We start from the raw sequence: 22,027 nt of genomic DNA on the forward strand, positions 1-22,027 counted from the left end.
GATTGCTAGATACTGAAGTATTTGGAACATACATAGCCATGCACACACTGACTTCCTAAGATGAACATTCCTTTGTACCTACCAGGTCAGTAAACCCTGTTAAGGTGAATATCAAATGTCTTGATCTTCTACTTACAGTTTAAATGTATATCATCTTTGGATGAGCATTGAATAGCCCATTTCTAACAGCTGTCTAAAAGAAACAGTGTAATATATCATAGCTCTATACTTTTGTGTCTTACCCATTTTCTACAAATTAAAAACTTACTTAGAAGCTCTGTAAAAGATGTAAAACAGTACATCAAAAGGGAGATCAAGTATGCATCAGTTTATTGCCCATTAACTGTATTCAGCTGACAGAATCAACAAGTTTGCAAATGAGAAAAATCCTTACTTCAAGTCAACCACTTTGTTATACTACTGCATTACAGCCACCAAAGTGTTTCATGTTCTAGGAAATGTTTGTGCCTGGGTTGTTTAATCTTCAAAATGCATATAATTTATTTCTAGATACATTTCTTCAAATCTATCATTTGTCTCTTTTCAATTATTGTTTGATATTTATATTATGTTATAGCAGTGAGAAACGGAGATTTGTGTGCTCAGCACTCTACAAAAGCACACCAGGTTTCATTTCATGCTGGAAGGGGCTAACCTGAATTCTGCAGCCCCAAAAAGCACAGAAAATAATATGCAGGTTTTATTCATGATTTATTTTTATTCAGATTTTGTTTCGCTGATTAAAGGGACGTGAAACAGCTGGAAATTTCAATGTCTTAAGCTTGCCTGTACTGAGGATGGGGCATAAATTGACAAGTGTTCTTACTTACAATGCGCATTTTAGTTGATTGCACTTAAAATCTATAGGAGAACAAGCGTGGTAGGTTCATGCCTATTATTTTTCTGAGTAAATCAAACAAACTCCATCACTGTCATTGCCAAAAATTTCTTCACTTCCTCGGTTTGACTTTCTGATTTTTTCCATTGTTACTGCAGCTCAGTTGGCACCAACGTAGTTATGGGTTTTTTCCCAGGAACATGCTGAAAACATGTTTTTAAATGTGAAGTTGTTTAAAATGAATAGCTGAAGTGATAGTTTAGTTCCCTCTCTTAATTCTCTGTTATGATTGTCTTTGCTAAGAAAGATAGAAAGAAATCCCCATTTATTTGTCTTCATTCTTTCCTCCTACTGTTTTGTCCTAGTAAATATTAAGATAGATAAATTTCTAGTAGTAACAGTGCTTTCGAAATCCTCATTTTACCCCCTCCATTACAGAAGTCATTCATCTAAACTTCTCACTGGTAGTGATAGTTTTAATTTCTTGCAGAAATTTCTTAGAGAATACATAATACTCATCATTATCTTTGTCACAGCTCATATAAATCCTGTTTTGAGAGGTCATCTCTCCTGCAGCAGAGCGCTGGCTGAAGGAGCTGCCCTGGGTTGGATGGTCCCAGTGCTGGAAGCACATGACTCCTGATGAAATCAAAACTCGATCATATTCACATTTTCCTTATATCTCATCTGAGTGGCTGGAGATTAGCCCTTATGCTGTATTGTTTTTATCCAGCATATTCCTTTTCATTTTTGTCATTTTCTAGATGCCATCTTGTCGTGGTTTAACCCCAGCCAGCAGCTGAGCCACATGCAGCCGCTTGCTTACTCCCCTGGTGGGATGGGGGAGAGAATCGGAAGGGTGAAAGTGAGAAAACACGTGGGTTGACATAAAGACAGTTTAATAGGTAAAGCAAAAGCTTGCATGCAGGTAAAGCAAAACAAGGAATTCATTCACTACTTCCCATCGGCAGGCGGGTGTTCAGCCATCTGCAGGAAAGCAGGGCTCTGTCACGGTTACTTGGGAGAAACACCATCCCTCTAAACGTGTCTCCCCCTTCCTCCTTTTTCCCTGAGGTTTATATGCTGAGCATGACATCCTATGGTATGGACTCTCCCTTTGGTCAGTTGGGGTCAGCTGTCCCAGCTGTGTCCCCTCCCAACTCCTTGTGCCCCCCCAGCCTGCTCGCTGGCGGGGCGGTGTGAGAGGCAGAAAAGGCCTTGACTCTGTGTAAGCACTGCTCAGCAATAATGAAAACATCCCTGAATTATCAACACTGTTTCCAGCACACATCCAAAACATAGCCTCATACTAGCTACTGTGAAGAAAATTAATTCTATCCCAGCCAGAACCAGCACACATCTTTTCTAGTTAGTGGCCAGAAAGCCTGTGATGTGGGCAGGCCACCTGCTTACTCCGTTTCCTGATCTGTTCCATGATGGGGCTGTGGTCTCCACTGAGCATTTTTCTTTCGTTAACAATTCAGAAATAAGAACTTTGATTCTCAGAGGAAGGGAAGAGCTATAATAGAAGGGAAATAAAGCTGTTCTGGAGAATATGACCTGTTCTTTTCCTACTTCTCCCCTTTCTCTCCCTCCCCTCCCCCGCCAAAGACAAACATGGATAGAACAAGCCTGTGTTTGTTTTTTTTTTTACTAGGTTTTCCTTATTTTCTTTTTAAAAATTTAGCCTGACTTCCCAGACAAAAAAATGGGCAAAATCACCATGTATCCAATCACACTAAAATTTGTCTTAACAGATAGAAACAACCCTTTGTCATTGTTTCCAGAGGCATTTTGTAGTGTTGTCTTAGTGCTCACTTCTCTGGGAGACAAAATACTCCTTTAATCCTTACACTTTCAGGAATGTACTGCTTTGGTTAGCTCATAAGGTGGTGTGTTAGCAAGGTCTACAAATGTTTCCTGTGAAAAGCAAATCCCGAGGTACCTATCAGCAGCAGGAACAAGTCACTCAATAGGCTCACATCCCACATTTGAGATCTGATCCCTTGTATAAAACCTAGGAGTTTGGGTTTTATGTCATGTAATGCTGTCCCTTGTCTCTCTTGCTCCCTGTTTCTCCTCGTTCCAAGAATTAAAAAAAAACCAGGATCTCCTTGAAGTGCTTGTCTATATGTGCATTGAATACTCAAGTGCTGGAAACTGAAGAATTTTTTACCTTCAGCAGTACTCAGATTTACATGGCTCCCTCACAACCCCCCTTTTGCATTCCTTTCCCTATGCATGCCATCATAGAGTGACCACTGTAATTGGCCTGCACAGGCTGTTGAGCACTGTAATTTGGTAGGTGCTGAAGGTAGACTGTCCTGTTCTGACGTGCCATTACAGAAAAAAAACAACCCCAAGAAACAACAACAACAACAAAATAAACCAATCCCAAAAACACTTTGGTGCTTTTCTGTTCTACGGAAAAAAGAATTGCCTATTATTTTGGGGGGCCAGAGAGGTCAGAGTATAACCCCCTTCTCTCTGTGTTGATCTGTAGGCAGAAGAACTCGGAACCTATTCAGGAGTGTCGGTACGTGCCTGCTTTAATTGACCAGGCTGACTCTTCTGCCAGACCCGAGTCCAACTCCTGTGTGAGCAATTCCCCGCAATTCCTTCACAGGATCCTCCCGTGCCCTGCTCCATAACATAGGCTGGCCCACGCGCAGCAGATGCTGCAGCATATAACGTTGCTAAGCGTAGTTTAACGTAGTTAAAACTTTTGTTGACCACTTCATCGTACTTTGCCATGTCATCTGACCAGACGCTTGACCACGTTATCAGATGGACTCCATCACCTTAAATTCATGGCTGATGAAGGGACGATGCACAGCTGATTCCCAGATAAGTTTACGTATGCTTTACATAAACAGTCTATATGAGCCTACCTGGTCTGAAAGCCCCCTGAAGGGCCGGCAAAAACTGTGGCTGTGATGTGTGTGATCCTGTACCTCCCAGAACACCTGCTGGCTCTGCTCACCTGGCACTCGTGTCAGTCATTAACCAAACCTTGCCTTTCTTTAGCTCACAGTCCAAATGTTTAAAGGCTGCAGAAACAAGCACAACCTGCTCAACAATGCCAGGCCCCAGTAAAAGGGTCTGATCAATAGAGCAGCTTATCCAGGACAGATCAATGTAGCCAAGCGGAACAGCTACTCACCTTCCTGCTGTCATAGTTTTCCTCTGAGATCACCCTGCCTGTGACTGAAGCTTTCTTTTCTGAAGCCAACGGGTACAGCTCTCTCTCCAGCCATTTCCATCCTGAATCCACAGAGGCTGCTCTCACCCGTCACAAGACTCCTTAGGAAGCCTGCCTTTCTTTTCCTTTACTTTGCTGATACCACTAGTGGATCAACACTTAAAACCTATGAAAGCCTGCTTCCACCTTTGTCTGTCAGTGAAGACCTGGGTTTTGGTGGCAGTCACAGAATCATAGAATAGTTTGGATTGGAAGGGACCTTTAAAGCTCATCTAGTCAACCCCCCCCTGCCATGGGCAGAGACATCTTTCACTAGACCAGGTTGCTCAAACCCCATCCAACCTGGCCTTGAACACTTCCAGGGATGGGGCATCCACAACTTCTCTGGGCAGCCTGTTCCAGTGTGTCATCGCCCTCACTGTAAAAAATTCATCCTTATATCCAATCTAAATCTGCCGTCTTTCAGTTTAAAACCATTGTCCCTTGTTCTGTCACTGCAGAGAAGTCTCTCTCCATCATCACTAGGAGAGAGCTAGGTCTTTACTGCAAGCTGTCATCTACTTTACTTCCCAATAGGCTTTTCCAGAAGTTCAAATCTAAGGTTTTGGCCTAATGTTGTATTCATATTCTGCCCAACTCAAGAAATTACCCTGCCTGTGCTCTTTCTTATGTCAACGGCTTTCAGGGATGCAACTTTCCTGCCCATCTTGGATGCCAGGCAGGTGTTGGCTTTTTTTGTTGCTCTTGGTTTTATCTCAGGCGGAACAGACCCTTTCAGAAAGTTCATTTCTTCACGTCTGTACCTTGGCTATCCCCAAGCCCCAAAGCATTCCTGAGGTTTACGAGTGGGGTCCTATTCTGGCCCTGTAAGCTGTGGTGCATAAGCTGCTCCTGCTGGAGGTTGCAGGCAGTGTGACTGTACGTACTGGTAAGCATTTGACAGGTAACGAATGGTTGCTGACCAACAACTAGAGCTCACTGACATATTACTTGTAACACATCTTTCTACTCATTTCTCTCAGCATCTCTGGCAATTGTGGGAGCCACTTAAAATAGCGATGGTAAGTGGAATTGGGGAACAGAGGATATTGGTGCAAGCTCCAACAAATACAGCAGAGACAGCAATGCCTGCAGTGAAAGTACAACGTGCGGTGTTCCTCTCGGGGCTTGCTATGCTGTTCACTTCCACAGCGTAAGGGTCACCAAAATTCCCTAGGAAACCTTTCCGGGATCACGTCCTCTTTAAGAACCAATTTTTTTAAAAGGTCACTATGCCTCTGAACCATTAACTAGACATCTGTCTACATCTTTCAACATCTACACAATCATTAAAAAAAGCCTAGAACAGCACAGATTTGTAGCTATGCCTGAAGAAAGCTAGAAATTATTTTAAATCCCACACTCAGCAGCCCCCACTTCCAAGGCTATGGACAGCAGCAGGTACAGCCCACTTAAACGCAGTCATCCAGCAGCTCTTGGCAGCTGAGCCCAACAGTTCCCATGCGCTCCTAACCAGGTGAGCACCACTGCTTCCTCTCACCTCAGAGGCAGTTTATGCAGTGAAAATCCAGTCATTACTTTACCACAGCTTTTATGTGTACCTGATAGTCCAATGCTTAACCAGAGCACTAGGTTTGCTTTGTGAGCAAGTTTCTCGCCTGCCCATTTAGACTTCAGGAACACCAAAGAAAAAGTGTCCTGGAATATGCTTCTGCTGCTTATTCTGGGCTATATTCTCCCCTCTGGGCTTTGCAGACTAGATAGGGAGCAGACTGTGGACTGGGTAACAGTAGCTACCTGCTCCTACTGGCCAGCTTTCCTGTAGACACACACCTGCATGTGGCTGTCTATAAACATATAAACAGAATAAAAATTCTGTCTGCACCACAGTTCATCCAACAAGTTGCCTGTGTTGGGAGAAGCATATGTTCAACGTTACAAGTGCGAGCGGTGACTCCTGAGATGCCTGGCCTAAAGTGACAGTATTTTCCTGTAGCAATACAGACATGAGCTTTTCATCACAGCATGGTCTGACCTTCGCTCAGATCTTTACACCACCCAAGTATTATATATTCTCTTAAATGCCACCCTGAAATGAGTATGTGACAAACTGAGATTTCACTGTCCTCTGCACGGTTACTTAAGCAGTAAAAATCAGCAGTGCTACACACATCTCCTCACTGATCTGCCTTCTCCATGAGAGCAGAGTATCCCTGCCATGATGCACTCTCTGTCACCGTACAGGTTTCCTGCTTAGAAATACGCAGCTGCAGTCAGTATCCTCCTGTGTTCTTGGTCTAGCAGCAGTGTATGTTAAGCACGGAGATGGTACTGTTAACCAAGATCAAACCGATAATGATAAAGGAAGCAATTTTACATAATTGGGGTTTTTATCCCTATTATCGCTGTTTCACAAATCTAGAGACAAAACTAAGAAAGCAGTTCTGCTTGCTGTGATGTCAGCTTTAGTGTAACCTCTGATTAACAAAATTAGACAGCAATTAAACAGTGATCAAATTAGTCTTTATTGGTTCATTATTTATAACATCTGTAAGGGAACTGCCTGGCAATGTAAGGGTTGGATCTTTTATCCTACAGTACCATGAAACAAAACTAACAGCAAAAAGTGACAGGCTTATTGTATGAATATTGATGTACACAGCAGAGGGAGATAACATTCTGACATGAGCCCTTAAAAAAGGGTACTGTAATTTTGTTTAACCAAAATTCATATTTAACAACAAATATGGTTTTCTGCAAAAATCTTATGCTGCCACATGAACCCCCTGTTACTTAAGTACATCCTGTTTGGGTACTTTTAAGTTTTTCCAACGCCTCAAAATTACTTTGTATTTTTCAGTTTCAGTTTTGTTAGATACTTTTCTTAAGACTACCCGCATAACTACAGCAGTTCCTGTTTCTTTATCTTCACCTACTATGAGATCCAGCGTGTCACCGACTTTCACCTGGAAACAAAAAGAGCAGATGAGTGATTATAAACATTCCCCGGGGAAAACAAATCCCCACAATCTATATCCAATTTTAATTTTGTTCCTTTCTTTCCATCTAATATTCTTATCTCACAGCAGAGGAGAAAGGCAGGCAATACTAGACCCATTGTAGATGGGTCCAGCTATGAACTTCCTAGGAAAGCCCCAGCAATAAGCAATTAAACATCTCATAACCTTCTCTGCCAAGAGCTCTACCCTTCCTGTTCTACAACTGACACCTAACTCTGAAAAAGGTGTAATGTGGTACATTTTTTTCCTGAAGGGTGTTTCCTGCCAATCTTTTTGTATCAACACAGATGCAAACCAGCAAAATGCAAAGTTCTCCCTCCTGCCTTTAAAACAGTTTAAAGTGTTTTAAAGAACAGAGTGCTGGTCAACTGCTTGTGCTCCTTTCAAAAGTCACAAAAGCAGTACGCCTCTCAAAAACTAGCCTTAACTTCAGGGGATCAGGAATTAAAACTTCTCTTCTTATTGCCCTTTGATGACAGTAACCAGCACCTAGGACCACCCTCATATAAAGAGGGGGTAGAAGTATGTTTATCACCAATCTGGTGAGCTCTCTTGTGAAAGAGTATGGCCTGCAACCCTTCTGGCTCTTCTGCTAACTGTTCCTGTGTGCTCTGTTACAGATACAATAACCTTTCCTGAGCTATCCCAGTTTCAATCCCTTTCTATCATCAACCTGTCTCTTCTTCTCTAATCACATGCCTGCTCCACCAAGATTTAATCATTCCTACTCCAGCAACCTCACATCTATCAGCACTTCCTTCAGCAACTTACAAAGTTCTGTCCTTGCTGCCGTCTGCCTTGTCCTGACTTTCAGCCTTAGTTTTTACTCTCTAATACCACAAATCTCCTGTCTGCCTTAGGGAATAACGTCTTACCCAGGGAAGTGGTCACACACACAAAGATGGAAGTGGTGTTAGCAATGCTATTCATTCACCTTTGCAGAGCGATTTAGCGGTTATCTCTTCTGACCCAAGTAAAAGGAGGGAGAAGAAGAGGTCATGCCTTAGTTATTTTCTTGTAGTGTATTAAGAGATTTAAATTTTAAAAAGTCTTACAGTTCTACTTTTCTTCCATAGTTTTTCTCCATTCAGCCTGAGTTCATTATTGTAGAATGCATCTTCTACTTTACTGAAGAAAAACAAGGTTTTATTGCATTTACAGTGTGCAGCAGACCAAATGCAATTGTTTCTTTGCAGATACACAAGAACACCATTCATGTGCGAGGCACATTTCCACAACTCTAATTTGCGCATAAAGGATACCTTTATTTAAGGTCAGGACTGACTTGAACTAGAAGTAAAGAAAGTGTCTTTCACAGATACTAAATGAAATAATAGACTATAGTTGCTCTGTGCCACAGGTGCAAGCAATAAAAAGCTGTTTCTAAAAAGACCTGGTTCCCAAAGACCAAGGAATAATGTCCCCTTTCCCGCACCAGCCAGTTTAATAATTTTTAAGTGACCACGTTACACTAATATTCTGTTCTAACACTGCAATATAAGGCTTCTGTAGGTTGCATTAGATCAAACATTGTGATGTATTTATAGAGTGCACATTTACCTCGACCTAGTTTGTTAGGTTTATGCTTACCCTCACCTATTTCTACAGCCATTAAGTAGCATATTATTTTACTCCCTCAATCTCAAGTTAGATCTTTTTGTATTACTTAGTACAGTATATTGTGTTTTCTTCACTTTAAATAAATAGTAATTGATAGGAAAATGCCTCCTCAGCAATCTTTGAAATACTGCAGACAGCGAAAAGCAGAAAACAGGATGTTTTAAGGGAGATAAGGCAAAACAAACAAGAACACCCCATACCTCTAATACGTATTTTTAGACAGTCAAAAACAGTACACCAAAAAACCCCCAAATACTGAGTCATTCCAGCAATAAAAGGGTAAGAAAACTAAAATTTTAGATACATGACATCTTTCTCATCAGCAGGTTGTTTGTTCCGTACTTACTTTCTTGCAATGTCTAGACCAGCTTTCATGATCACATCATATCGAAGAGACTGCACAACTTTTTCAAGATCCTTATAATCTTTTACTACGTTGGGGTCATTTTCAAATTCATCTTCCAAATCGCTTTCCTCTTCATCTTCATCCTCTTCTTCCTCTTCTTGTTGTACGGTTTGTCTGCTCCTTTTAGAGCTTTTGTTACTTTTGTTCCGCAGAGAAAGTACTGAGATACACTCTGGAGAAAGTCTTAGTGCACAGAGTTTTACTGGGGAAAAGCTGAAACATCTTCTGTAGTTCACTGTGCTTGCTTGACAGCTACAGAATACACTTCTCCTCCAAGAGAGACACAGTTTATTAGAGGGGAATTTCTCCCACAGTCCAAACCAGACATTTAGTTTTCTAAAAGTAGTGATAGGGAGTCTGAAGCCAGTCATAGCATACCCTAAAATAAAACAAACATTCGTATGTAAAAATGAGCAACTGCTTTGATTATTGGAAGGATTTCTCCAGGTACGGCAAAACAGTTACTCCAGAAAGAGGATTATCTAGATCCCTATAGAGCAATGCATCATCTAAAAGCACAAGGCTGTACTGGCTTTATGATCTGCCTTTCTCATACACTGTCCACCCTTACAAAGAGCTGAAACACCAGAAAAACAAACACAAAAAACCCCAGTGGAATACTCCGTTCCTAATTCCTTTTCTGGTGTTTCACATTAACTGTCCAAACATATTTGTGGCATTTTCCTCCCTACATCTGACATATAATTCACAAAAGACACAGAAACAAAGTTAACTATGTCATAAAAAGCATAGGGAGACCTACATTTATCATGACTCATTCTCAATAAAAGCAACTTGCTCAATACCGCAAGCAACTAAACCCAGAAGAGTTGCAAGCTGCTTAACTTCAGTCTCTGCTCAGACCACAACACTCCTGCGTGGCAGAATGCCGCACAACGTTCCCCCGTTTCTCCAAATGGGAAACAGCATCGTGGTAGAGTTCAGGAGAAATAACACTGCCCTACGTCCTGCAACAGGACGGGCGCCAGCAACAACAGTCTCATGTACACGCTCCCCAGTACTGCTCCTCTCCGGAGCCATCTCTAACCTGGGACAAGTAGGGGGAAACACCCCCAAAAAGCCCAGATGTCTTTCAACACTCTTAGAAATTGATTTACAGTCCCCCCTAGCTAGGCGGAGCACTGGCTTTTATTATGGCCTTATATGTGTGGAAACACGTGTTTACTCCATGAGACTGGAGGGTGTTTTACCTGCACCCCAGTGAACTCGGCCGAAATCTGAATGGGCGGGTGGTTGAGAAAAAGCCCTGATCAATGAGGGCAACTACTGGCCACATAAAACTAACCACAACGCCCTTGGCCTTTTTTTTTTTTATTATTTATTTAAAGATGAGAACTTAAAATATATGATATACAGTTTAAAATTTAGGATGGTGCAACCCTCCCGTAAGACTTAGGCCTCCGCTCAGTTTGGGGACAGATTCCCAGAACAGTTGTCTGAACGCGCAAACAACTGTTATTGCTTATTTTTAGTGCCCGATCTTACTTTGCTCCCCGTTGGCCAGAGGGCACAAGCGGCCGCCGGGACAGCCCCCGCCAGGACGGCCAGCAGCACGCCCCGAAGGCGAAGGGCGGCCTCTTCCCCTCCTGAAGCCTCAGCGGGGGCGGCCATTCACCCCCACCCGCCCGCTCGGCGGGCCCGGGCCGAACGCTGCTGCAGGCTGGAAGCCCGTTCAAAAGCGGGCAGCCGCGCCGACGCCAGCTTTCGGGGCGTGCAAGCGGGGGGGCCCCCGCCGCGGGGACGCTCCCGGAGCCGCCCTCAGGGCCCTGGCTGGCGGGCGGAGGGCCGGGGGCAGCCCCCGCTTCTCCGGCCGCCGCTCCCAGCCGAGGCCGCGGCGCGCAGGCTTGGCCGCCGCCCACAGCCGCCGCCCGGGGGGCCGCGCCGGCCCCCGCAGCTCCCCGGGGCCCGCCGCTGCCCCGCTTCCCGCCGCGGAGGCCCGGCCCGGCGAGGCCCGGCCCGGCGAGGCCCGGGGCGCAGCGGGCCGCGGTTACCTGGCTCCTCAGGCGCCTCGGGCCCGGGCCTGCCGCTGCCGTCCCCGCGCCGCCGCTCGCAGGCCGGAGGCGGAGCCGCCTCAGCCCGGGCTCGGCGCCCTCTGCCGGGGCCGGGGCCGGGGCCCGGCTGCGGGCGGGGGCGTTCCTCGCCCCGGGGCGGGAAGGCGAGGGCGGGCAGCCGCGGTGCCTCTCCCTTTCTGTGCCCTCCGTGCCGGGCGGCGTGCGGAGGCAGCTGGGAGAAAGCGGGGAGGGCGGCGGGCTGAAGCGGGTCCCCTGCCGCCCTCCGCTCAGCCCCGGGGCGGGCGGTCCCCGGGAGGAGCTCCCGGCGCGGGTCTCCCGCCCCACCGAGATTTGTCCGGGCTGTTTCCCCGTTATAATTTTCCCCATCCTTATTTTTTCTCGGTGCCCGCTGGCGGTGTGCGGGTGGGAGCGGCAGCCCGCGGCTTTGCCCGCGGGGGTGTCTCGGCCGCAGCCTCCCCCCCGGCCGGCCGGCTGCCGGCGAGCCCCGCCGGGCAGCGCTTTCCCTCCCTCACCGCCGGTGCGGATCGCCAAATCGCACAGCCGAAGCACTCGGGGGAAATGATGTTCATACTTTTCACGTCGTCTTGATTCTCCACACCTCTGGTTTTCCCTCTGCGATACCTGTTGTTTTGCCTCTATGAGACCAAGCCACCTGGACCTCAGCGCCGAGGGCCCACCGGTGTTTTCCGCCCCTCGGGCTCTGGCCACATGCCCAAACCAGAAAACAGTGGAAATCTCTCACTGGGGAAATGCCTCCAGCAGATGCTAAAGTTTCCTGACCACAGATTAATTTGAAAGGCTTGCCCACCACAACAATCTAATCCAAATCCCATTGTGGCCTGTGTTTCCCCTGTCCTTATCATTGTTACTTCGCTTCACATTACGTCTCCTTTCACTCCACATCCCCGTTAATGGCGGGAATCCATAAGCCCTCTCTTTGGAGCTCAGAAACTAGGAGAGGTCCATCCCTCCTTCTGCCTTCCAGCTTTCCCTCTGCCATGGACCGACCACACCTCTCTTAGGGCTTCTGAAGGCTCTGATTGCTCAGCATTTGGGGAATCCTCTGTATCCATACAAAACGGGTACAACACCATCAGATTGGCAGCATCTTACCCCGATGCAAATGGCTGTACAAGGTTCAGGGTAATTTTGGCAGATGGAAGAGCTCCTCACCTTTGAAATTCTACTTTAAAATGCTCATCACCTCACCTGACAGACCGATCCTCCCTTGGAAAATTACCAGCAAATGTGGCAAGTGATATAACTGTGGAGCTACTGCTGCACAGCAGCTGTGCAATTAGCACGGGCATTATAAGTGATTGCTTAATTTTACACCTGTATAAACTGACAAAGAGGTTTTTATGTCAGGGATATTTTGCAATGGAGCAATTGCTTGGCAAAGCTATTTCCCCTCCTTAGAAACCTCACTGGGAAGGAAGCTGCGAACATCTTTATGTCTTTATGGATTTTGAATGTTCCAGTGTCCAGTTCTGTAAGATTCTGACCAATTTCAGTTGAGAATACAGTTGTTAACTTTTTAGCACTTTCCCCCCGTATGTCTTAAAATATACATACCTACTTATTGAGGGGGGGAAAAAAAATGTCGGTAAGTGTAATTTTCTTGCATTCACAGTGGCACATAGTGAGTCAGAACAGGAGATGAATGTCTGAACAGTGGGGATTCTCTGAGCAGAAATGCTACTTCCTCTATGGGGGAAAAAACCCACACCCAAAACCCAACAAAAAAACCCCAAACCTAGCTTTCCATACACCCCGTTCTTTTCAGAGCTCTTAGAATTTGATTTGTCTCATGTAGGATTAAAGTCATGCTCTAACTTTGCTAAGCATGAAGATAACTTACTCTTAGTAAACAAAGATGTAAGTATTAGTGCCTTTCTAGCTTAGTCTGGCATTTTACATCTTTATTGCATCTTCATATTGAAAGGCAAGGTAAAGAACGTGCCTGAAGTCACTCTGTCTTTTATATTCTTCAAACATGATGATATAGTGGCATCTTACAAAACCAGAAAGTAATCAATTCACCATTCGGTATCCTCTCCTGCAAGTCTTACAGTTTGCAGAAGGTTATTAGCGTGGCACTCAAACAGGTCCCTCTCCAGTCATAGAAGAAATGTAACTTGGATGTCACGAACAGGCATCATGCATCTGATTTATCTCATCATTGTGCAACACCAGAGACATCACCTCTGTCACGCCTGCTTCATTTCCCAGTCCAACTACACAGGCGACTGTTCTAGTTGTACTAGTTAGAAGGTACGTCATATTACTACTACGTCTTGGTCACGAAAGCAGATCCTTACCAAGCTTTTTGTCAGGATTCATTCAGCCCTGGACTGTAGAGGAACTTCAGTGTCACACGGGTCTCCTTGTCATCAGATTCCCTCCATGCCACAGGGCAAGAAGGGCCATGAAAGCCCTCATCTTTAAGATTGTGCACCAGTTGTGTGAGGTCTTGGCAACTCCCAACCTGGGTCATTAAGTACATTTCTTAATGACCAAAAAGGCAAAAATGAAGTTAATATTCGTTAGTCCTACTTCAATTATATCAAACTGTAATTATAACCAAAACGTTCTGACGGGGTGAAGACCACAGTCTGATTTTTCTCTTCTTCCAGTTTGCCATTAGATGGCAGTCAATAGCTCCGTCTCAAAGCTGCCACAAGCTCAGGCGCTGCTCTCAAGGGGCTTCGCTCAAACACGGGCTACTCATACACGTATCTGACGAGGATGTCCTTTGAGCTGCTTTCAGGTGATTTGAAGCGCTTTTTTTTTTTTTTTTTTAAATCATATGACACCTCAGCAACATACAGTCAAAAGTTCCAGCTGTGGTAAGAAACAGTGATCACTTGTCTCTGGCAGATCAGTGGTGGTCTATGTATCCTTTTGAAATTTGGGCGAGAAATTAGTCTGATCAAGAATGTGTCCTTCTTGCCATGGCTATTCTCATAGAATTGCTTTTTTTTTTTTTTTTTTTTTTTTTTTTTTTTTCCAGTGGAGTCATCTCCTCTCTAGGAAGGGTAATTCCTCTCTTGTTCATGGTTTTCATTTTGTGTATTTCAATACACTCCCTATGACATTCACTCACAAGGACATTAGTCTTTTAGTTTTGATAGCTCAGAGAGAAAATTCCTAATAGCTTTTGACCTGTATGTTGGAATCTGTAGTTGGGAATTCCCTCCCCACTGCCTAGGGGTTTTTGTTACCTTTATTTTCCTGCAAGGTCGGTCGAGTGACAGCAGTAGATCTGCTGACACTCGTTGCATCTCAAAATAAAGTCAAGAGCACCATGTTGCCATTCTAGCCCTGTGGGTAGCTCTGACTAACATTCTGCAATGCACATCTCACCAGATTACTTGTCACTGCAGATTTAGCTTCAGCATTACCTTGTTGGAACCGCACGCCTTTTAAATTACACTGCTTATTTCAAGGTGTACTGAGAAGGTGACTGGATGGTGTTCTATGCATATTTATGCAGCCTGGGAAAACACCATGTCCCTGTGTGAGCATCACCTTTAAGTTTGTCCATATTCATTCGAATAATGAGCTCAAGCTCCCTGCCTGCTAACTCACCCCTTCCAGTGTCACACCTGTTGTAACTGCTTAGATGTTCTCTTTTCTTAGTCCATAGTCTGGAGGCAATTCCTCTAGCTTGTTACTTGCATCCAGTCTGTGACCAAGTAATCCTACCACCTCTTTCTCTAAAGCCCCTCTCTGGAAACTAATCTTCCACGCAGCAGAAGCTCCTTTTCTAGCCCTTCCAGTGCTGCCTTTTCAGTTGGCACGCTGCTTTAAACTGGTTTCCCTTTCTCACACTTTTACCCGTATCATCTCCTGTGCCATTTTTACTATATAACATTGGGTTTATTCTCTTCAGGATATCTTTAATGTCTCCAGCCCCCATGTACACTGAAACTTGGCTCTGTCTCTCTCTACTTACCAACTCTTTGTGTTGCCATTTCATCTCTTGCAGTAACAACTGCATTGTGAACTTCTGTCCATGTTTTCCTGCAGCAGCATTGGCGTCTTGCACAGAGAATCCCTTTTCGGGAAGTGAGCGAGGTCTCACAAAGCACCATTCCTTGCAGCCTACTTATTCCTTGGAAACTCATCTTAGACATTGTAGATGGATAATTAGATGCCTAAGGTAGGGTGGATGAGTTTCAGGTTTTGTTTTATATTTCTTTAAGTGATGGAGATATAGGCACTTGCTAAAGTATCTTTTTTTTTTTTTTTTTCCTCCCTTTTGGTAGTGTGAGATTAAGTGTTGGACTTAATGATCTTAAAGGTCTTTTCCAACCTAAACGATTAAACGATTGTATGATTCTGTGATCCTTTTCACTACCCAACTAATTTGGCTTTTGTCTGCCTATTCTCTTTTATGGTAGAAGGCCGTGTTGAGCCACAATGAGAAAGAAAATGGAGGCGTGCAGTGCGGACTGCTCTGAGCAGTGTTAAAGAAGCTGACAGAGGCCTCCCTAATAAGTCAGAGCATGGTGACCCACCTAAACCAGAAATACCTTGCCAGTGAAAAATGGTGTCACATCAGTGGTTAAGCAAATGGGAGGAAAACAGTGAGTAACTTCCTTCAGTCAGCCTGGTATTCAATCCAGCTACTCAGAGATGAAAGGCTCCACAGTTTCACTGCTAATTCTTCAAGTCCCCAATCTGGTGAGAGGCTTGCAATGAGATTTGTTTGTTTGTTTTTCCCTCACTTTCTTGTTTGCCAGTTGTCTGAAACACGATAATTTTTTGTAGGAAAAACTAATGTCCTGTTTCCTAAGCTAGGCTTTCAGACTTTCATTCATTCTGTAGTGAACATGCTCAGGTCCTGCTGGTTTTGGTTGCTGCTTTAGGATTTATCTAGCTACCACTAACAGTGGGTAGCAAATGCAATAAAAAGGAAAAGGAATCAATTAAGCATTTGTTATTTGAACCTTACTTATTAGCCATAAAACTACACATTCCATGAGCAAATGTTAATTAGTTTGAATTATTTGTTTACTTCTGTGTTTCCTCTGTATTCTCCTCAGATTAATGGCTTTACCATTTAGAACATAATGTTCTCTTCTCTAATTGATAGTAACTAATTCAAGATATATGCATGCAAATCTAACATAATGAGTTTCCAATGAGGAAATTTAGATAGTTCCTCCATCTGTGTACACTTAAAGTTTTCTTTTTTTAAAATTATGTTTTGTGTCAGATTTGCTTTTAAAAGCAGAAAAAAGGCTGTTCAAAGCACTTCAGCTTCCATTGTGGCTAAGCGACAAAGTTGCCTTGATTAGCATTTACAAACATTACTGCATTAGGAAAGAAAAATTTATCTGCAGGTTTCAGTACACCTTTGATATATAAAAAAAATAATATAAATGAAGGTGCAACAGGGAGGGATAGAGTGTCAGACTAATCATATTGCTTGGTGTCAAGGCTGTCTTGTCCTTTCACAGTGTCCAGCTGCAGAGGTATAAAAGATGTGTAAATCCCATAGTAGGAAGATGTGGGATGATCTGTCTCCCAGGGAAGTGTGTCTGTGCAATACTTGCTATTTAAACTCTGGATGTTCTCATCACTAGGTGACCGCTCCTTCTCTGCACCTTGCCTAATGATACCCTGTGACAAAGAGTTCAGCAACTAAAAGATACATGAAGTCTTAATACTCTTAGTGATACATGATATATGTTTCTTTTCCACAGTTCATCTTTTCAAATCCTAGACTGGTCCCTTTTTCTGTTATGAAATGGGAAGAAGAGCTGATCTACCTTTCTAGAACTTGTCCATTTATACACCTTTTAATGGTATTGTTCTTATTTTGTCTTCTCAAATAAACAGTTCCAACTTTCTCTGTTCCTGTTTATCAGATTTCTCCATGGTTCATTCTCATTACCTTGTTATCTGCCTGTCCCATACTCAAACTAGAAATTACCCAGAAAAAGTTACAACAGAATAAGCCTTTCAGGATGTCATGCAGCAGTCATGACTAGGAATGAGTTCTGAAACTGAGTGCTCCATAAGGCAGCTCCCTTTCTATATAGACTATCTTTTTGATAACTGTGGGTAAAAATCTGCCCTGTCTAGCGGCAAAGAGAAAGCAGTAAGTAAAGATTAAAAAAAAGCAAACAATAACAAACAAAAAAGGGAAATGGAAGAATACTAGATTCAAATTGCAAGATACACATTTTCAACACTTCTCAAGAGAAGATAGACTTCCACCGTTATCAGAAAAAAATGCTTGGTAGGCAGGGCTGAAAACATAGGTCTTGAAATGTGTCAGGGATAGAAGAAATCCCAGCAGTCATAAACTAATGGTGATAGTTAAAATGACTAATAAGGATGCAGAGAATTTCAGTGAACACTTTTTCCTCTTTGGAAAGAAGCAGAATGAAGTAGTAGTGTAATATCAGGATTACTAACTAACTTTTCATTCCCTGGTAAAAGAGGCAGTGCAGAATTTCATATCCAATGGGAGAAATCACAGGCTTACAAAGCTAGCGCTCAAGCTAATCGTGAGAAGAACTTGGCTGCACTTTTTGCAATTAGTAATAAGTCTTACCATAGAAGGAAAATTCAAGGAGATGGTAAAAGTGCGCTAACATTGCACTATTGTTCAAGAAATAGAGCAAGATAATCTCAAAATTGCATCAGACCATAAGCATTATGAAGCTGCTGCTGAAAAAAAGACAAATTTCTTTCTCAGCTGCATCAACAGAGTTGTTAATGCTGAACTCTCAGCTTGACTAGAGTGTGCTACTTTGGACAATAGGATCTAATGAAGACAGATTTGAGAGAGTATAAAGGAAACCGACAAAAATGCATAGAAATCCTATGAAGAAAGGTTGAAGGAACTGAACCTGTTCTTCAAAATAAGGGAAAATATAGTGGCAAATGTCTGAGCTGATCATCTACACTCTTGATACTGAGTGAAGAGATGTAGGCATCTCCAGGATATGATTAATCTGGTTCAGATGTCTATGTTGAAATGAGACGAATTATATCATAGAAGCACTCATTTCCCTTCACCATCTATCAAGGGTTTCCAGGGACACCCACTTAGATGCAGACAGCTGCTGTCATGTGACCCTTCCTTCTTCCTCTCAATGCGAACTGCTTGATATGTTTTCAACTGGCAAATACTTTGTTACAAATCTGGACATCATTATTATCTGTGTGCCTTACTATGGTGATGCAATAAATGATTACTTTAAATTTGCAGCAAAGAACACTTTGTATTAAGAGAAATATTCTGCAAAGATAGCTTGGCAAAGAAACGGTAGGCCTATGGGCTGTGGAATACCCTTCACTGATTTTTTCTGAGAATTATGTTTAAACCTGTCTCAAATCAGAAAATGAAGAAAATTAACTTTGGTCACTTTTACTTCTTCATGTCTACAGACCTGTTATCTGACATTATGCCTCATGAATTGAAGGAAAGCTCTCTCTTGGTTTTGTCCCATAGCAAGTAGCATGATCCCAAACAATTCCTGAGCATGATTCAGGGGTTGGCCCAGGACAGGGACAACTACCTACCAATAGGCAGTTTAGATTCAGCCTCCATTTTCTGGAGGCTAGGAGAGTTTATTAATATGGATGTGGCTAGACATGTCAGTTGGCCTCAGGGCCAAAGAACAGGCTCTGCTACCATTTAATTTGTTTGTATTGATGTCACCCAAGAGTTTCTTTGACTTAGGGAGAAAGGTGTGCTTTCAAGCAGATCTGAAGCCACATCTAATTGTGCAAGCTGACTCCATCCCTTGGAGTCTGCCCAGAAGTCAAAAGATCCATGGGTATTTGGGTGGCAACTCTTAAACTTTTCTTCTTGAGACTATTTCTGGAATAACAATTTCACTTCTGCTCTTACTTCCAGGCTTATGATTCCAGGGCTGGAAATCATGGCTTTGTTTACTTCCATAACTATATACCTCTAATTAAGCAGCTCGATGCTTTTTTCTCAGATCGACATAGAAGGGAAACAGTGGCACTGATGGAATCCTGGTGTAACAAGGGCCTGGATCGTGGCAGCAAGGCTTGTCTCTGAAGACGGGTATAGTTGAAACCAATCAACATTTGTTACCAAGTGGAGATTTACAGTACCACCGATCATGCCTTCCATTAAAAGTTCTACTAAGATAAATTTAATATAAACCCTCCACTGGAAGAGGGAATGTAATCTTCAATATATATTCTATTCCAAGTTCGTACCCAAGACACATGCCAAGCAGCTTTGTCCAGTTGTCTAAAATCAGTTTCAACCAGCCAGCTCCCATCGGTATTTCAATCTTGCTCTGCAATGACAGTGAATGTGCAACTGTAAGGAAGGGTGCTTAAAAAAAGCTGGCAAATTTTGATTATATGGCTGGAGCTTTGATGCTGCTGCAAGATATTTCTGCTAAACAAGTAGCAAGAGAAGGGCCAGTCTAGCTTATGAAAAGACAGTGTTCCTACATCCTAAAAAATATTGACCTGTGAGTTTCTCAAGGCAAAATCCATATGGCAAAAATGGACATCAAAGAAACTTATCACCAGATGATGTCAGCATAGATCAGCATATATAGGCTAGTTGATACACACTGCAAAGCTGGATTTCTCTCTTCAAAAGTTGTACTTTGAAAAAAGATCAGGTTCTAATATTTAAATGCATAACAGGTTCACAGATGGATATTAACTAAAATATCTCATAATATGACCCATGTGGGTACTAAGAGCTGCAGTGCACTCTAGCATGAGCTCGAAATGAATGAAGACCCTGCGAGGAGCTGCAGGGTGTTGTAAGTTCTAGTCTACGCACAGCCAAGGAGAGTGAAGAGCTGGCTGGGAGCACAGGATCCAGTGATTCTCATTGGCATTTGATGCTCCTAAAATATTTAAGTTTAGATGGATCAAGATTGGCAGCTAAAAGGCGAGAGTAAATTAATGGTTAAGTCAAAACTAGTTCTCATGAATTCCACTCAATGCTCAGGCTACACCTGTTTTGCTAAAGCTTGTCCAAATTTAAATACATTACCTATATGTCTTGGAGACTACTTCTTTCTTTTATAGATGACTGATTTTTTTTTTTCCTGCTAGTCATTTTAGCTGATCTTGTTTGCTAATGCGTTATACAAAGCAGCACAAGTTTCGCTTCTGATCACTAGATTGAAAGTTATGCCTATTGCAAAGTTCAATCAACTTAAAAGTCACCGGTGCAATATACAGATGAACTTACATTCAACCCAAAAGATCAAAGTAGTTTTCTCTCTTCTCTTTGTTAACCTTTCTCATGAAATATTGTGTATTTAACTGGGAGAGGTGCTGAGTACTGTTCTGACCTAGAAAAGAATGAAGGAAGCAGAACAATGGGGATTTAACAATAATATTTAACACTGTATCTCAGCATCATGAAAGCTCTTAGAGCACATCGCTATCAAAGCATGTTTGATTGAGAGCATATGTTGTCTTTTCTGACAGAAAAAAAAATCAGAAGTGCCTTTTGGCCACCAGATAGCAGTGCTTCACTTTGTACCGTTCTCAACTCAATTACAGTGTTTCTTGCCTCATAGAAAAATCCATATATTTGGTTCTGGCCTCTTGCTCAGATACATCTTTTGCAGACTTCATTATAGACTTCAGCTGAAAAAAGTAAAGATTATGGAATTAGGAGTGCAGGTGATTTATGTGTTCAGGAGGAATCAAGAATATTGCAGCTTTCCTTAATGGGGAGAGTTGGTTGTACAAATCTAATGGAGTGTAGGCATTATAATTATAATTTCAATGACAAAAGTTTCAAAGAAAATCTTGGGCTTAAAATATTTTCAGCGCTTCTCCCTTGCTGCCAGTACATTTCCTTATTTGTATTAGTATTTCAGGAACATTTCAGAAAAGCATGGGTTTGGGCCTCAGAACATAAACTTAACATAGTTTTATTATTTCAGTAATCTATTGTTTCTGCCAAATGTTTTAAAACCTCTGCATTTTTCTTTAAATAAAGGAACAGACTTTATAATATTTTTAGCGAAAAGAAAGCTACACCCATTTTCACTGAAACTTGTTAAAATGCCAAAAGTGCACTACGCTATACAATAGTAATTAGGAGTTGTATGATGCTGTGTTGGTTCATGTCATCTTACAAGAACCATGCATCATCCTCATTTTTTACAGATGCAATTCCAGAGCTCAGATAAGATGCGCTGGGTAGAGAGAAGGGGAAAGCCCACCTGATAGTTATTCCCTCGTTCTCATCTGTCCCAGCTTTGACATTAACGTGTCTCAGCTACTGCTTTGACTTGCAACAGCCAGTTATGATCCCTATGGGGTCATGCAATGGCTGTATCACTTCCTTTTCTCCCAAACAAGGCGGGAGAGATTATAATGGAAACCATCTCTGTCAGCTTTACACTAAATAATCTTTGCTTTGGCTATCATAGAGCCCTAACCGGGTTCCCTTCCTTTTGCAACTCTTCCAGGGCATCTGGTGTCAGAATAGTATGAGCCCTCACTTTTTTTGCTGTGATTCACATCACCTCTCACAGGGAATTTCACTTTTCTGTAGCATGAGGCATGACTACTGAGTGAAAAGGTGACCTTTCCTCTTGTTTCTGATTTCGTTTAACTGTGACAACTAAAGTAAACTGTGTGCGAGGACACGAAATAGGAAAGTTTTCAGCTTTGTCACCCCTCTCAAGTCAATCACGGTTTCCTTTTTTCTCTTCTTATATGTCTATAGTCATGAAAACCCATCTTCTGGTAACCAGCTTTCAGCAGACAACCAGCAAATATTCAGAGACATAAGACCCTCAATTTGATGACTGTTCCCATAGTTACTCTACAGATAGACTGTGCCTCTAGTACTTAGGTACTGGACTCTGACTGTGATCAGGGAGGTATAAAAAACAGGAAAATGTTACTTTGAGTGCT

At 42.8% G+C, this 22,027-nt stretch overlaps 1 protein-coding gene across 2 annotated transcripts; it reads right to left on the minus strand.

Annotated features, from left to right (window-relative positions):
* Positions 1-6,583: 6,583 nt before the first annotated feature.
* Positions 6,584-11,124, minus strand: MTRES1 (mitochondrial transcription rescue factor 1). Of its 2 annotated transcripts, none has more exons than XM_075707883.1 (4): positions 11,099-11,124; positions 9,027-9,465; positions 8,116-8,188; positions 6,584-7,006 (listed from the first exon to the last, which is right to left on the minus strand). In XM_075707883.1, the coding sequence occupies exons 2-4, from the start codon at positions 9,455-9,457 to the stop codon at positions 6,830-6,832; spliced, it is 681 nt and encodes a 226-aa protein (XP_075563998.1). In that variant the 5' UTR covers positions 9,458-9,465; positions 11,099-11,124; the 3' UTR covers positions 6,584-6,829. The 2 variants fall into 2 exon arrangements, with proteins under 2 accessions (XP_075563998.1, XP_075563999.1); XM_075707884.1 differs by lacking the exon at positions 11,099-11,124 and adding an exon at positions 10,593-10,617.
* Positions 11,125-22,027: the final 10,903 nt, after the last annotated feature.

The sequence above is a fragment of the Pelecanus crispus genome, chromosome 3, assembly GCF_030463565.1.
Source record: "Pelecanus crispus isolate bPelCri1 chromosome 3, bPelCri1.pri, whole genome shotgun sequence".
Classification (NCBI taxonomy): domain Eukaryota; kingdom Metazoa; phylum Chordata; class Aves; order Pelecaniformes; family Pelecanidae; genus Pelecanus; species Pelecanus crispus.

Bases quoted from the DNA above. Each gene is read 5' to 3' on its own strand.
- MTRES1 (XM_075707883.1), bottom strand. From the start codon at position 9,457: ATGACTGGCTTCAGACTCCCTATCACTACTTTTAGAAAACTAAATGTC. The intron at 8,189-9,026 runs GTAAGTACGGAA...GTTTTTCTTCAG, and splicing joins GGTCTAGACATTGCAAGAAA to TAAAGTAGAAGATGCATTCT. The intron at 7,007-8,115 runs GTAAGACTTTTT...TTTTGTTTCCAG, and splicing joins TATGGAAGAAAAGTAGAACT to GTGAAAGTCGGTGACACGCT.